The following is a 16,108-nucleotide window of genomic DNA, read 5'->3' as shown; positions in this document are numbered from 1 at the left end:
TGAACTTCTTGTACTCACTGTTTTTAAAATATATAAGCTCCTCTAATTATGCAGGATCTTACTGATGATTCTGTGAGTTTAATTAATAGTTCTTTCCTGGCTGCCCTCTCATGTCATACGGAAAACTCTGAATCGCATCAGCTAGCTGAAAAGGAGACTTCTCAAATGGACAGGTTGATTTGTAGCACAGCAGGCATCCTGTGGAATAAATCATTGCTTGGCTTTCCTATGAATCCGGCAAACTTCCCCAAACACATCATTTGTATCTTGTGATTACTGATCATCTAACACTAGCTGAAGTGGGAAAAGATCAGTGTTTAGTTTTACCCACCGGGATCTAGCCTAATGAGTATTTGTAGTAATTTAGGATATATCATTAGAATCATCACTTTTGAGCCTTTGATTTTTATAATCTAAAAGGACATTAACTATTAACTCCCTGGAACAAGAAACCATTTGGCTTGATCCATCTGCTTCCTTTTGTGTAGGCTAATCTATGAACTAAGACAAGGAACCAGTTCCCCTTCCTCTCTCTTGATACTGAGGTTCCCCCAGACAACAGTTAGTAAGCACCTGAACTATAAATGAGAGGAGTCCAAGAGCATATTGATAAAAGTGCTCTGGTTAGCCACGGTCAGTTCCACATAGGGTGTGCATTATCACATTTCAGCTTTCCATCTGAGTGGGGATACAGACTAACTTAGTTCCTATTTTAAAAAGAATGCAAGGTTTGATATCTTTACAGAAAATGATGCAACATTTATCGTTGTCGTTTGCTCCTTTGCTTTAAGCAAAAAAGTAGAATACTTTGATCGCTCATATCCACATGTACAATTTCTAACCTTTAATAGTGCTTAGGAATCAGAATATACGTATTTTGTCTCTGTCAGCTAATGCAGTTTATAAGGGTATATCCTTTTCTAATTAGAGTGAATAAAGTTATTTCCTGGGAAGCTGTGTTAGGGGCATCATTACAAAATATTTCTCCAGAAACTGTAGAATTTTTAATTTTCTTGCAGGAAAACTACACAAATCAAACAGGTGATTCTATAAGATGACTATTTTTCCAGCATGAGTGATCAATTGATGCTTCTCCAAACTTTAACGTGCATAAAAGTTACTTTGAGATCTTGTTAAGGGGCAGGTTCTGATTCAGTGAATCGGGACTGGGGCATCAATAACAAGCTCCCAGGGGATGCTGATGCTGCTGGTCCTTGGATCTCACATTGAATTGCAATTTCGTAGCAACTTATTCAGTTCTGAAACTTCTTAGCATTTGGCAGTAATGGCTTTTAGGAGAGACTAGATTTTACTTGGATCTGAAGGATGGATGAGATGTGGGTAAATTTTAAAGGGTCAAATAACATAAAATGGTACAGAAACATGAAATAATGTGCTGTGTTTATAATAAAGTGAAGTAACAGTTACAAATGCAGGTACAGATCTAATGAGATTGAAAAATAGTAAAAGTTAACAAGAATAATGTTAGATTTTGGAAGGCAATGAAAGTTATCGTTGGGGTGGGAATTAAATGTATCCTGCGATAGGCCTTAGATACTAAATACATTATGGTTATATATTCTTTGATTATTCAGTATTTTTAACATGTAAGAAATCATTTGATCCTTATAGTGAGGAAAACAAGGCTCACAGAAGTTTTAAGGGACTTACCTAAAACAGAAAATGTCAAATCTGTGCCAGGAACATAGGTCCTGTGATGCACAATCCAGTGCTCTTACCATTCTCCCTAATTGCCTTTTTGTCCTATATATTTTAATTTGTTTCCTACATACTCTAACTGGTCATACTTTAAGATAGCCTAATATCAAAACTTTAAAAAAAAGTCAATGTCCCTGCCTTTTTCAATATCATCCTCACTACCTCTGCCCTCTTGTTTCCAATAGCAGGTTGCCCTCCTGTTGGATTCTCACCCATTAGAGGCTGGAGGAAAGGAGGCTGTGGGAAAGCAACGAGCTTGGCCATCTTACCCAAGGATGAACCGTTTGTGCATCAAAGCATCAGGTTAGTCGTAAAAATTACTTCCAGATAGGTAAATTTTGAGCTCATATTGACTTTTCACACTTTAAGAATTCCACAAATCTTCTAAGTTTTCCAAAAAAATAATCAGGCAGTACAGGTGGGAAGCAAGTTCACCTACTCAAGGAATCAGGTGGAAGCGTGATCTATGTAACAATGCAAGAGGGTGAGGATTGCACTTCCTGCTCTATTTCCTTCTGACCTTATTGCTGGCAGAGTATTATTTAACCATTCCAGCAAGTTCTTCCCTTTAAAAAACAAACAATCCAAGATCACATAAACTCAAACTAAATAAATGTTTCTATTCATAAGTAGAATATTTTCATCTAATTATAGTTTTGGCCTAAATCACAGTAGAAAACTATAAAAACTACACATGAATTGTAATAGAAGTAGGGTTAATTTAACATCTTTCTCATCATACAAACCAATTAAACTAACAAAGTATTGTGTTCCATTTTTCTCAACCATAAAACCACAAGTGATCTGAGTTTACAAACTAAAACAACTATTTTGAAAATATCTCTCAGACAAATCCCTGCTGGTGATTTCTTCAGCAAAACTGAATGTTTAAAAGTTGAATGGTCTACCAAATTTATAGTTTTATTTAAGTCTTTGGTTGTAAAAGTCTTTTACCACACGGAGTTTGGAATTACACACATACAGTTATAGCAGTATTATTTGGAATTTTAAGTTTAAGGTATTTGAAAAATAGTGATTATGGCTTAATAAAGTGTATTTACTCAAATGTTTGACAATCAGGGAAAAAAATCTGTTGCAGTGACTAGTAATTGCTATATTTTAAATCCCGAGCAAATGTTAAAGTAAGAAATCGAACTTTATATACTTGAGTTTTCCATAATCTTTGAATTAAACATTAATGGTAATAATTTCTATTATTATAATAATAACTATGTAAGGCTCTGAATGTGGTAAGTGAATATTAATTTTCTTTTGGAATGCAAATATATTTTAAAGGTTTAAATTATAAGAAAATAACTTTAACCTTTGGGTATCAGATGTATTTTTTAATGAACCAACATTGTGGACAAATTTCAGATGATTATTTAGCAAAGACTTTAATATAGTTAGAAAATTTTAAAGAAATATGTACTGCTCTACATGTTTTTTCAAAAAGAATAGTCCAAAGTTTGACCAAAGGTATTTATCTTATTTAATTTTAAAATATACAAAATGATTTGATCATTGCTGTTTCATCCATAATAACGTAACCTTTGGAACTCGATATTTAATAAAATAATATCCATAGATAAAAGTGTTTCACCTGCCATACTATTGAATATTGTGGATTTTGAGGGTTTTTTCCCTTATATTTGTATTTTAATAGGAACATATCATTTCTACATTATTTTGCATATTTAGTAGTATCCATTTTATAAGTAGATCTGTTTTTCTCTATTAATGTATTGAGAATGCTTCTTATTTTAGATCCTCTTCATTAAAATTCTGTTAAAACCTTATTCATTTTAGGACAAATGTAAATATCACAGCTCAATTCACAGTCCCTGAAATACGTTGAGCCTACAGGCAGGTGTTGGTTACTTTTCTCACAGAAGCGTTCTTCTACCCATGTCAGACTTCTGCCTGTTTCCAAAAGAAGGATATCTGCAACCTTTAGTGCCAAGGTGACTGTTAGCAGCATGTGCCATTGATATCAATGAGCTATGTCCTTTTCTAAGGGGGCTCAGAGACCACAAAGTATTAAAAAATATTAGAGACATATATTTTGATGACATAAGGATTACCAGAAATTTTTCCAATCACTTCTTTTCTACCACATTTATTCTATGTTGCCTATTAGTTCAAATCTATGCCAGTGTATTTTGACGAAGGTTCTTATCAACCTTCACCACCAGAGGTTGAAAAATCACATTCCCATGTGCTAGGCAGGTAACATAAATGCTACACTGTTTGAAGTTTGACCAAGTTACCTTTCCCTGGAAAACACTGTCCCAGGTCAAATAAATAAATAAATAAATAAACAAACAAACAAACAAACAAAACTCCTTGTCAATGACTTTCAACCTCAGAAAACTGTGATATTGGAGAGTTCCCTAAAAGTAGAGTTTTTCTTCCATGTGTAAATTTAACACAAATATTAAATACAGACTTATTCATACAAAACAGACTTATCCATTACGTTATCACAGATCAGTTTATTATTTTTAAAAGAAAAGAAAACAATGAAGAAGTTATAGTGAACAGAATATGATATGGAATGGAAAGTAAGAATTTACAAACAGATGGAACTGGCTCTAGCACATGAAGTCAAGAATTTTAAATTAACTAACAACAGAAAACAAATTCACCTTCTCTATGACAATTAGCTAACAATGGCCTTTCCATGTGATAAATATCAACCTAATATTTAATGAATATTGTGGAAGAATTAGTTCAAGAATATTTGGTTAATAACAAATAGGTAGATATCTTACTATAAAAGTTGGACAGCATTCCAGCAGTCCCCCCACCCCACTTAAAAATCCTACTAAATTTTTATCAGAATTTAATCCGTTTCATTTAGATTTTTAGAACTTTAGTTTCTGACAAAACTAAAAAGCCAACTATTCAGTAACTAGGTAACTTAAAAAAAAAAAATGAAACTACATACAATGCTGACATGGTTACTCTTCCTTCTTGTCAGTCATTCCATTTCCACTGTGAAAGTAATGACTGTGCCCTTTTTTATCTTGTGAGAGGAGGTGGAAACGTAGACATGGATTTAGAGTGTCTGCCTTCCAGACAGCTTGGGATCTACTGTTCTGATCTTTTTGGATACCATTCTGAATGGTATTCAGTTGCAGTCTGTGTATCAGATTTAGTCACATATTCACCAAAACACACATGGGGCTCTCAAACTTTCAGTGACCTGCTCCCTTATTCTCTTCTGGGTTTGTATACCCTTGCCACACCACTCCAGGATAGGTTTGAGAAAACTTTTGCAGAAGCAGGTGCTGGATGAGGAAAATTAGTGACTCATAAAGGACAAGTGTCATGTGGCTCCTGTCAGGTGATGTATGGGAGCAGATTTTGAGGTATGTGAGTTTAAAACAGTAGATGAGGAAGCCCAAAGTTTTACTCTCCCCAGAGAGGTAACTCAGTCTCTTTTGAAATTCAAACTGATAACTCACTCCATTATTTTGCATTAGTCTGATGATAATCAGTTTTTAATAATCATTTTTTAAAACATCCTGTAAAAATGCTGAAATAATAATCTATGGTTGCATTTGAATGAACATCGTATTCATTAATTCTGTTAACCTTTAATGCGAGTTGCAGTTTTACACAAAGGGGGAGCAGAGCGCCCCACACGGCATTCAGGTTCATTTACCTTCTGAACACTGAGGAATGTCACAGACTTCGTAGCGTACCTCTGGATTGCTCGTGAAACACCAAGGTCCCCCTTCTTCCCCTCGAGGATTGCGACAGTAGTTTTCCTGTAGGTCTTTACCGCGATAGCTCGAAGGCAAAAAGCTAGTTTTAAAATGATAATCATTACAGTATAAGAGCATGCAACTTATTTATGGCCTATTAAGTTCACTAACTAGTGGATATGTTTTCCTGAAAATAGAGAAATTCTTTATTCTGTCTCAGACCTTCTTATATTTACTTGAATTCTGTCATTTCCATCCAGTCTAAAAATACTTTTATAAAACATTTATCTAACTGAATTCTCATATTCAACATCATTAACAATGACTCATCTGTGGATTTACTAAGAGTCAATTATCCTAGAACCTAGTTGACACTTTCAAAGTTCCACTCAAAGGCATCAAGCGATTGAGGAAAGCCACTTAGGAAAGAACTGCAGAAACACTGAACCTGACCTTGAAATCTCTCTATTACACTGCTTATCTGAGATAATTACTTGTTTGTTTTTTTACTTTTTTTATGGAGAATAGCCCCCCTTTTTCCTGCACAATTGAGAAACAGATTGATGAAGTAACAGGAACAAAGGGTCTAGAATCAAATTGAACCTCGACTCAAATGTCACCTTTCTGTCTTTCTAGCTGGAGACCCCAGCAGGTAATTTAGCCTCTTTCAGCCTGTTAGCTTACCAGTGCACAGAGCAGACCATAACTTAAAACATCTACACCTTATATGGTTGTTTGAGAAGTTCAAAGAGATAAGAGAATAACTGACACCTAGTACATGCTACCTATTACTAAACACATTCCACTTAGTAGTCTTTAGTCTGTCGTAGTAGAAAACAGAATTGCTTATTTTCTTTAAAAATATTAATAATTTTCACTGTGACTGGGGCTTGGTGTTTTCAGGTTTAGTTCATAATAGTTGGCCATTGAGTGCAGAATGCAATACATTACCTTCATTTAAAATTTCTAAAGCCCTAGTTATAATTTTGTTCCCAGCATAAGGTATTTCGACAAAATAGCAGAAAACTCCAAAGCCCTTTTTTATTCTTTTGTAGTACTTGTGGCATTGGCCTCAGTGATGCTGCATGTGTCTCCTAGATTGCACACAAAAAATCATAAGTAAACAATATACATCTGTAGCAAACATTAGTAAGCACTTTTTTGTGAAATCTGGTTACGTTTTTAATAATCAGTTCAATTTTCCCTATAAAACTTAATTTCTACTTTTATTGATCTCTGAATTCTAAATGGTTCTTAAATTAGAATGAAGTCGAAGGATTTTAGTTTCTCAGTTAATACCATTTAGATGTGTTTCCTACCCATTGAAACTTCTAGTTAAGAAATAATCATTTTTCGTTATGCTGTGGCACAAAATAAATATGGACATGCCTTGGGTACCAAGCAACATTCTGCAACGAAATTATTTAATTCGGACACCAAATATACCAGAGTTAAGTCTTCAGAAAATATAAATTGTTGGTAAAAAAAGAGTATTCTAAAAGACTTACTACTAACCAAACATTTTCAAGGAATCTATTAAGTATTATAAGCTTTATGAAACTCCCAAATGTGTTTAAAGAAAGATTTTTATATCCTTACTTCACCAGCATTTTAAGTTTGGCAAACCAAAATTAGACATTAGGCCATATGATTGAGAAAAATTATGATATAATCAAAGCTTATGATTTCACAATTCCTTACACTGTTTAATTTTCAAAGGAAAACTTAGTCATCTTTCATCTTAGTTTTAGCCCTATTGTTCAAGAATAATTCAAGATACCTTTTGTTTGTGCCATTGTTTGAAATTTATCTCCTTTTATTTTTGCCAGTTCTCTAACTTTAGTAAATTTATAATGAAATACTCATTTTTGTGATAAAAACAAAACTGACTTTTTACCATACATTTCTCATAAAGCAGTACATTAATCAAATTTACCTAAATTTCCCTGTAACTCTATTTTCTGAAAAAGCTTAGGTATAGTATAGTAGTATGATTAAATTATTGTTAATCACAGTAATCTACATTGTTGCCCCATTGTCACTGGACTAGTCCTTAGACAATTATTTACTCTTTGGGTTTTCAACTTCTTTGTTTATAAGATGAATGGAATGAATTAGAGTATTACAAGGTCCTTTATTTTGCATCGCTTTATGTATGAAGTTTACTTAAAAACTAAATAATGACTTACCACATGTTAAATGCACACATATAAAACATTCACAGTTTTAGAGATTTTTGTTACACACACACAGAGAAACACACACATATACCTTTCCAGTGGATTCATAAAGCTAAAGAAGCTATGAAGGAAGTAGTGAATGAGTCAGTAAACAGTTTAGTAGGAAAAATACAAGTAGGAAGGAAGAGAGATAAAGTCGAAATCAAAACTAGATATGGCTGAAAGATGAATAAAGTTTTCTCACTGGACTAGTAAAATGAAAACTGAAAAGAAAAGGTGCACTGCTTTTCATAATTCCATATCAATGCATATCAAATTCCTTTTTAGGACATGCAGGGTAAAGCACTGTCTGGGTCACCTCTTCCCTTCATTCTTTGGTATATATAAGTCTTTACCCAAAGTAAGTGGTTTTCTTTTGTGTCCTGAGGTTTTAGTCTGCTTTTCTCTAGTATCCCATACTTGACCAAAGGATGAAGCCTCGCCCTGCTCTTTGCAGTTTCATGTTCATTCAACACATGTTTATGAGAACCTATTACAAACAAGCCCTGTGCCAGTCAGTAGGCTCTGTAATAAACTTTTATTCACATACATACTATTTTTGGTTCTTTGTCCTTGTGAGCAAGGCTTTATTTTTAGAGAATAAATGAAGAAATATTTAAAATTGAGTTATATCCAAATATGCTTTGAAATAGAAATTAGATCGTCTGGGTGCTAGCCACCTTTTCTTTTCTTTTAATATGAACAGTGTTCATAGGAAACTTGATCTATTCCATCATCTGCTTCATTAATGAATGCTGGGTGGCCAGTGAAGGATACAGATGTAGATATCAGGTCACCTGATTTTCTAGTTAAGCTTCTATACTAATTTCATCATCTATCATCATCTTCCCATTAAGCCACTTGTAAAATATTTCAATTTAGGGAATCAATGATAAATCACTCCTCTAGATAGATAGATAGATAAATAGATACATAGGTAGATATATAGATAGATTCTTTTGCCATTTTCCATAAAGTTAATCTTTAACACTTCAAAGTGTTAAGCTATCATATAGATATTCCAAGCTGCTAATTCATGAAAATTGTGTTGCTCCCATTGAATATAAAAAAATAATTTAATGTACAAGGTCCTCTCAGCCCTAAAGCTCTATATCACAAGGAAATGTTTGCTGGTGGAAGAGCTGATTAGACTGGGGAGCCAGTTCCCAGGGAGATCTATTTCACATGTACTCCTGTAACAGAGACTCACAGTCATAGAGAATTTGGGTTGAAATAAGACCTCTGGTGGGTCAGTGCAGTGCACTCTCCTCAACTAGGGTAGGATTGATTTCAAATGCTGTTCCTTTGTTCGTGAAAAACTTAGATCTATCTATTTAAGAAAAATATATTCCTCAGTATGCAGGGAGTGACACCATGCAGATCTTTATGAGAGGACAAAATGAATTACATTGTTTGTTTGAATAGAAGTATAATACTATGTTTCAGAGATATTCATGTATAATTATAAGTAATTAATTTGGGAAAAAAAAATTAGTTCTGTGTCATTGACATTGTCTTGTCACTGTCAAGCTGATCCACTTGGACACTTACTAGCTGGTGTTAACTAGGCCAGAATCATAGGATTGATCCCATTGTGGAGCAACCAACTTTTATTCTTTGTATGTGGGCCAGTGAACTCCTCTCTGTTTACTAAAGTGAAATTATCTTGTATAGTTATGACCCCTCCAAGAAATTATTGAAATGAAATAAAAAGTGGATTCACCAAGGCAAGTCAATACTACTACTGCAAAAATAAATCACAGCATGTGTCCTACTAATCTTCTGAGTGTTCCAGGTCCTGGGATTGTTCAAAGCACAGGTTATAGAATGACACTGGCTGGGCCATACCACTTGCTAGTTGTGCATGACCTTGAAAAATTACTAAGACTCTTTGTCCTGAAGTTTCAGCATATAAAAATTTGATCTAATAAAATCACCTACTATATGGTTCTTGGGGAATTAAATGAGGTAAACCACTCAACAACTAGGCACATGGTAAACTAAATCTTCTAATGCATTTAATAACCAGGGAGAGCTGTTTTAAACTACTTTAGTTCCTATGAAAATTGTTTGTGAAATAAGTCTTGAAAAATTCTGGCTATATTTTGTTCTCTAATGGGTATATTAGATATCTGTGTTTCTCCTCTGCAGTTAAAACTCTCAGACTAATGAGTATAGATGCTATGTCTACTCATGTTTAAATAGCATTCATCTGTTGTAATGAACACAATTCTTTTAAGTGTAGACACTTAATTTCCAAGAAATAAGAAGCTTTCTCCAGTCATTAGGCACTAGGTGAAATGGGAGAGCTGGTCAGTCTGAGGCATGAGTTTTTAACTGAGCTTCTCAATTTTGGCTGTGCTTTGGAATCATGTGGGGAGTTTCTTTTTTAAAAATGCAGAATCCCTCAAGAGATTCTGATTTGATTGGACTGTGTGGACACCTGGGTGGTAGGATTCATTGAGGGCTTATGGCAGGCGATTTTAATGTTCTGCCACCATGGTTAAAGAACAGTCCTGCCCGGGGTAAGGTCAGGATCTGATCCACCTCCAATTTATCATCATCAGCCTCTCCACTCCAACTGCAGAGTGCTGTGCCTTCTCTAAGGCAAAGAGAGGGAAAAATATTTTTAAATTATTTATTTCCAAATACCACGATCTGTAAATTGAGATTTTGAGGTGAAATAACATTAGGTCACATCTTAATAATAGTTTTTTAATCCTGGTTTAATATCAGTTATGAATTCACACAAGACTCGGCCTAATAAAATTCAGTGAAGTTGGCTAAATTATAATAGAACTGTAGGATTATTCTGAAGGGTAACCTGGGATTGCTAATAAATACATAAAAGAGAGGCTCTAGCCTCTTTTCTTCATCTATTCTTACCTGTGTTCATGTGGTATCATGGAATTCCAGGGCTGGCATTTGATGCCACTTTTAGTGATAGATACCGTTCCCTTGTAGCTACCTCCTTTACCAATGATGCAGTTTCTAATGTAGTCTATTAGAATAAAGTGGAAAAAAAGTTATAACTATGTGTAGCATATACTGTATATATTAAAAATTAAAAGATAAAATTCCATTTAAATCTTTAAGTAACTAATAGTTGCAAACTATCACGAATCAAAATGAAATTTTTTGCCTAAGGATTCTACTAATATTTCCAAACTAATACATTTCATAGTGATCCAAAACAGAAGAAAGTCTATTGAGAAGTATTAAGTTTGCAACTATGTACCTGGATAACTGCAGAAATTAGTTTACATATTTAATGTAGATTAGTCTATATACTGAGCTGGCCAGGTGAATTCAATTTGGCACAATGATTTGCTCAGATAAACAGACTGTTTAAAAAAATATATTAAAAACAAATGTTAAATGATTTGTAAACCTTTACTGAATTTAGAAAGTTATTTTAAGATAATAGAACTAATTTGTCTTTTTATCGGTAAAATTGTGTGGGTTTTTGTGTATGTGGGTATATATGATGATTATATTATGTTGATTATTATTTTCCATCTTTGCTAACGTATCAGCTGCTAAATTATAGGACAATCAAATTGAAACAAAATGTATATTCCTATCAAATAATAGTATATTCAGTTGTTAGCAACCTAAAGATTGGAGGTAGTTTTACACTAGGTTATGAATTATGTTTAGGATTTATGGAATTATTGAGATGTACAGAGATCATCTTATTTTCTACCATGAATTAAATTTAATTTAATTTAAACATCTTCCGCATTAACAAAGAAATAACTGTATACTACCAATACCTAAATTTAATAAAACACAATGTGGTTTAAGAAAGCATTAAAATTGAAATAAATATTACTATCCTAAATATAATTCATGATTATTATTTTGTGTGATGAGAAATTCATTTTGTAAAATTCATACTTATTTAACATTATTTTATTGATATAAATCTGCTTTTGAACAAAGTAAATACCTTGTGAATACAGGATCAGACTACTAAAATAGACAAATTGACAAATAATGTGGTCAAATCTTTCTCTTAAAGATTTTAAAAATTATATAAGTAGGAATAGATCCAACTAATAGATCCAACTAAATTCAAAACCTCCACATTTTGTTTTCTGCAATCATCACTAAAACTTAGTTATCCAAAGTTGCTAAAATTTAGAAAACTATAGTAAGCTCAAAATTTGCTTTTTTATAAAATGTCTTAAACTAATAACTAATAAAATGAATATGGAGAATATCAGCTCCAGGAGATGCTCCTAGAAATAAACAGAGGAAGGTGATAATAGAATTATGGAAACTTTGGGAAACGCTCTTGATAAAGTACCATATATTGAAAATAGGATGCTAGTGTCATCTGTCTTAATGGATGAATTGACTGCATAGCAGATCAAGTATATAAGAGAAAAATCAGTTGGGAAGAGCACTGTGGCAAGAAATTACATATATTTATACTTAATTTCATTATGAAATATTTACAGAGAAGCCAGTTACCTTTGTTTTCATAGAGGTCAAATTCATGGCCAAATTCTTTTTTCACTCCACTTGACATGCTATTGAAAGGGAACCAAAGGCATCGTTTTCTTGCTTTATCAAAAACAAAGGCCCTGAAAAAAATATCTGAATGAAAAGAAGGAATACTATTTATACAGCTTTTAAAGAATAGGCACATGGTTTAACCAAGGAGGGCAATATAAAAAGAGATGCATTATTACATAGACATAATACAAACATGAGTGATATTTGAAACTACCATTTTGACAGCCAAGTAAGAAATAACAAAATTAAATTTTTATAGGTATAGGTTTAAATCAGATAGAATAAAATTTGAAATATTCTTACGTTATTCTAAATGATGTCTAGAAAAATGAGGGCTTCAAAAGCAAAATCAATATATTCCACACCTACCTAGATTATTTCTGAAGACTTTACTTTTTTGTAAGTACACAGCAAGTTGGAAGATTTTTTGTAGTTATATACAGATGATCGTATTAGACCTATCATGATTAATTTCCAAAAGTTATGATTACATAAAGTAAGTTCTAAAGTGACATATTCTAGAAAGCCTTAGACAAATCACCACCCCAGGAGATCCTCCTAGCAAAGGGTGATCTGAAATCTAAGGCTTAGGAAATTTTGTAAATAAAATCTGTTCTTGGTGAGTTATAAAGCATTGAAGCTTATTAAAGGCTATGAAAATCCTGCTATTAGGTAACTTCATATAAATCAATATTTCCAAAGTAGATTTGATTGCATAAGCATTTTTATTAAAAAAAAACTACTAATATCATAGAGAATATGCTTTTAATAGATCATCTTGGCAAAAATTACTAAAATGTGTCACTCCTACAATCGTTGTTCCTGTAGCTAAGTATTATATTGGTTTTTTGTTGTTCATTAAAAAAAATGTTTCTGGAGCAAAATAATAAATACAGAAAAATCCCTTAACTGAGGATAGTAAAGTCCTTGATAAAATTTTCAACACATTGTTATCATTTTTTACAATGTAGGAATTGTAAGTTGGTATTCTGAACAGTTTTCTTTCCATTAAGAAATAGTATTAAAATCTCTTGTCATTATGTTCATGCTGATCATAACGCCACCATTTACAAGAATCTATTAAAAGAAATACACAGATTTTTCTAAGAATGAGAACTTTTCCTTTCCAGACCATATATTTTTGAAAATGCATTTTCTTGTAATTTTAAATTTTTTTAATTAGTCATTTATTTCTTAATATTTTAACAACTTTTAAGTAATTTTAAATACCTGGGAATAACTTTTATAAAACAAATGAACAAAAGATGTTATAAAATTATTTTAAATATTTTACCAATTATTTTATATTTTTAGTGCAATTTATTTTATATCCAAATAACTTCAGAAATTTTATTTGTAAACTTTTTGCTTTGACTTACATATAGACATTTTTAAATACCCACGTACGAGAACATTTACAGCTGAAATAGTATGAAAAAGGTCAAACATGACAAATCTAAAAGTATATTTTATTTTTGTAACTGTGGCAGAATAACTTGATAGGAGAAACTGACTAATAATAGATTTGAAATTTGATTCTGGTAGATAATGGGCTTATGCAATACATGTTAAATCTCCTATTTCCTTATGTAGGGTGTTGGAGGGAAGATGTTAAATGAAGTTGAAAGCATAGTAATTAGATAAAGAATACATATGAAGATTAAAAACTCAACAAACATGTAAAAAGAAATTTTACAGTTACACAAACAAATACCAGCCACTTAACTTCACATTAAAATTAAAACATACCACACATATATAAACCACTTTTCTATGAACAACATGGCTTTGACATGAGATCACCTTGCAGGTGACTCATGAGCCCTATCAGGAACATGTAAGATTTGCCTCTATGAATACAAAGGTGATTCCATCTGCAAAGTGAGTGACAGGTTTCCAGTTTGCAGATTTTATTCGCCCTTTTCTTTCATTTTATCACAATGCCGTATACTGTTAAAAATGTGTTTCTCATATCAGTTTACATCTCCATGTGGACTGGATCCAAGCTGTCAAATCCCATGAGTTGCATCTTTTTTTCAGTTTAACTGTAGGAGTCTTTATCTTAGCCTTACTTTAATTATCATCTTCTTTCAAGAATTTATTTTGTCTAGTTTTCTAGTTGTTTATTTTAAGAGGGCAATTCCAGTACCAGTTACTTAGTCATAATTAGAAAAGGAAAGCCTCCTATTTTCACCTCTTGAGTGAACTCATGAACAGCAATTTTCTGAAGAGCTTAGAATCAGCCATTCTTTCTGTCTTTCAGTCTCTAGGAAATCAATATTGTTGATACATTCTCAAGAATAAACTGTGTTTGAGACCGTTCTGCCTCACACTCACTGAACCACAGATGGTTTCACACAGCACTGTTGGTATTTTCCAAACATTTGTGTGTATTTGCCATTGTTTTTCAGTGATTTTAGGTCATGTTACAGGTCTGCAAAAAAGATACTTTAATTCAGTAAGAACCTACTTTTAGAGTATCACAGTATTTGTATTCAATTCTGAATAAGTAATATATTTAGTGATACCAAATATATATTGGTATGTATACATATTTGAGATAGCCAAGTATGAAGGATGATACCATTTCAGAGCTGAGAATTTTGGCTGTACATTGGTATTATTACATGTGGTTTTCTGCATAGGTTGCCATAAATTAGGAGACTAAATATAACTCAACCAGAATACAGTAGAAAAGCAGGAAACCTCATGTACACAGGATATGTAAAGATACATTAATCAGGTCACATGTGTTCTCCAAAGCAGCAAAATCCTTTTAGTTTCTCCTAAATAAAACAAAGGGAAAGCTTTGTTTTGTTTTGTTTTTTCTAGGCGTAAGGCTGACTAATGTGAACATCGAGAAGTAGCAAATCTTTCCTTACTTGTGGATCCAGGAGAGTGTATTTTCTGATTCATAGTTAAAAATCAACAGTGAGATGTGCTTCTCCCATTCCCTTTGCCCTGTCCTTCTAACCCTTCGAGGGGACAATACAATAAATCCAACCTCCACAATTGCCAGAACATCTCCATAAATCTACATAGCCGAGATGTTGATTGAGCGTAATTTTCTCTAATTTATTTTTTCAAAAATCTCAAAGGTTTTCTAGGAGAGTTAGAGAAATAAGCAGAATTATCATAGGAATTACTTGCAAAGTTAATTCCCCACTCCTCTTGCCAGGTAATATCTTCCTAAAAGTGGCAGTTAGCTGTAAAAATACTTCCAGAGGAGATCTGAGTGAATAGAAAAGAGGTAGTTTCTCCTCCCCCTGAATCTGTTGAAGACCTCCTCTGACCATGACCTTTTGCCTCAGGTCTATAACACTTACTTCCCTGAGAAGGGCAAGAGGAAATTAGGACCTCTTGCCATGACATAATTAAAATTTGTGTTATTACCCAAATGTTACTAGCATAGAATTCAAAAGGGACAGGATGCCATATGCAATCCTGGTAAAATGGAATGAAATTGGGAATACAAAGGTGGAAAGTAAGTGAGGGGGAGGGCATGTTGATGAAGAACTAGGAAATGCAATTTCTGCTGGCAGTTTGGAAGACTGTTCAGATGAAATTGTCACCTTCATGGCCCTAAACTCCAAGTTTTATCCTCTGGGAACACTAGCAAAGTAGTAAAGAATTCTTCCCTGTGAGGTCACACAGGGCCTGTCATGAGATAAGAAAACTCTATTTGAGTCCCCTCATGCCTCTGAATTGCCTATCACTTTTTACCTAAAACTTGATCATCACTACCCCCCAACTTCTTTTAAACAGCCTCTGCTGCTGACATCAATCCCTCTAGCTTTTGTTGTTGTTGTTTTAATCTAATTCTCTCACATCTTTTATTTAAATCCCTAAAGACAATGATATAAGTTGCAGTAAATTTTGGTTGTTGCCCAATTTATATTGTGAAAATCCATCCACTTTTCTTGTAAGAGAAAA

The 16,108-nt window shown here is 33.1% G+C and overlaps 1 protein-coding gene across 7 annotated transcripts in view; it reads right to left on the bottom strand.

Annotated features, from left to right (window-relative positions):
* The window catches only part of HGF (hepatocyte growth factor), a 70,238-nt gene that overhangs the window by 45,764 nt on the left and 8,366 nt on the right, over window positions 1-16,108 (bottom strand). For 5 of the 7 annotated variants that reach the window (XM_031454781.2, XM_064487629.1, XM_064487630.1 and 2 more), the window contains 3 exons: window positions 12,131-12,243; window positions 10,538-10,652; window positions 5,390-5,532 (listed from right to left, as the gene is read on the bottom strand). In XM_031454781.2, coding sequence (XP_031310641.1) covers window positions 5,390-5,532; window positions 10,538-10,652; window positions 12,131-12,243 — 371 coding nt within the window. Of the gene's footprint in view, window positions 1-5,389; window positions 5,533-10,537; window positions 10,653-12,130; window positions 12,257-16,108 lie in introns of all 7 variants that reach the window. The other 2 variants (XM_031454780.2, XM_031454783.2) reach the window with 2 other exon arrangements.

This window comes from Camelus dromedarius, chromosome 7 (genome assembly GCF_036321535.1).
Source record: "Camelus dromedarius isolate mCamDro1 chromosome 7, mCamDro1.pat, whole genome shotgun sequence".
In the NCBI taxonomy this organism is placed as follows: domain Eukaryota; kingdom Metazoa; phylum Chordata; class Mammalia; order Artiodactyla; family Camelidae; genus Camelus; species Camelus dromedarius.
The sequence above is the reverse complement of the archived record's forward strand: the minus strand, read 5'-3'. Positions and strand labels throughout refer to the sequence as shown.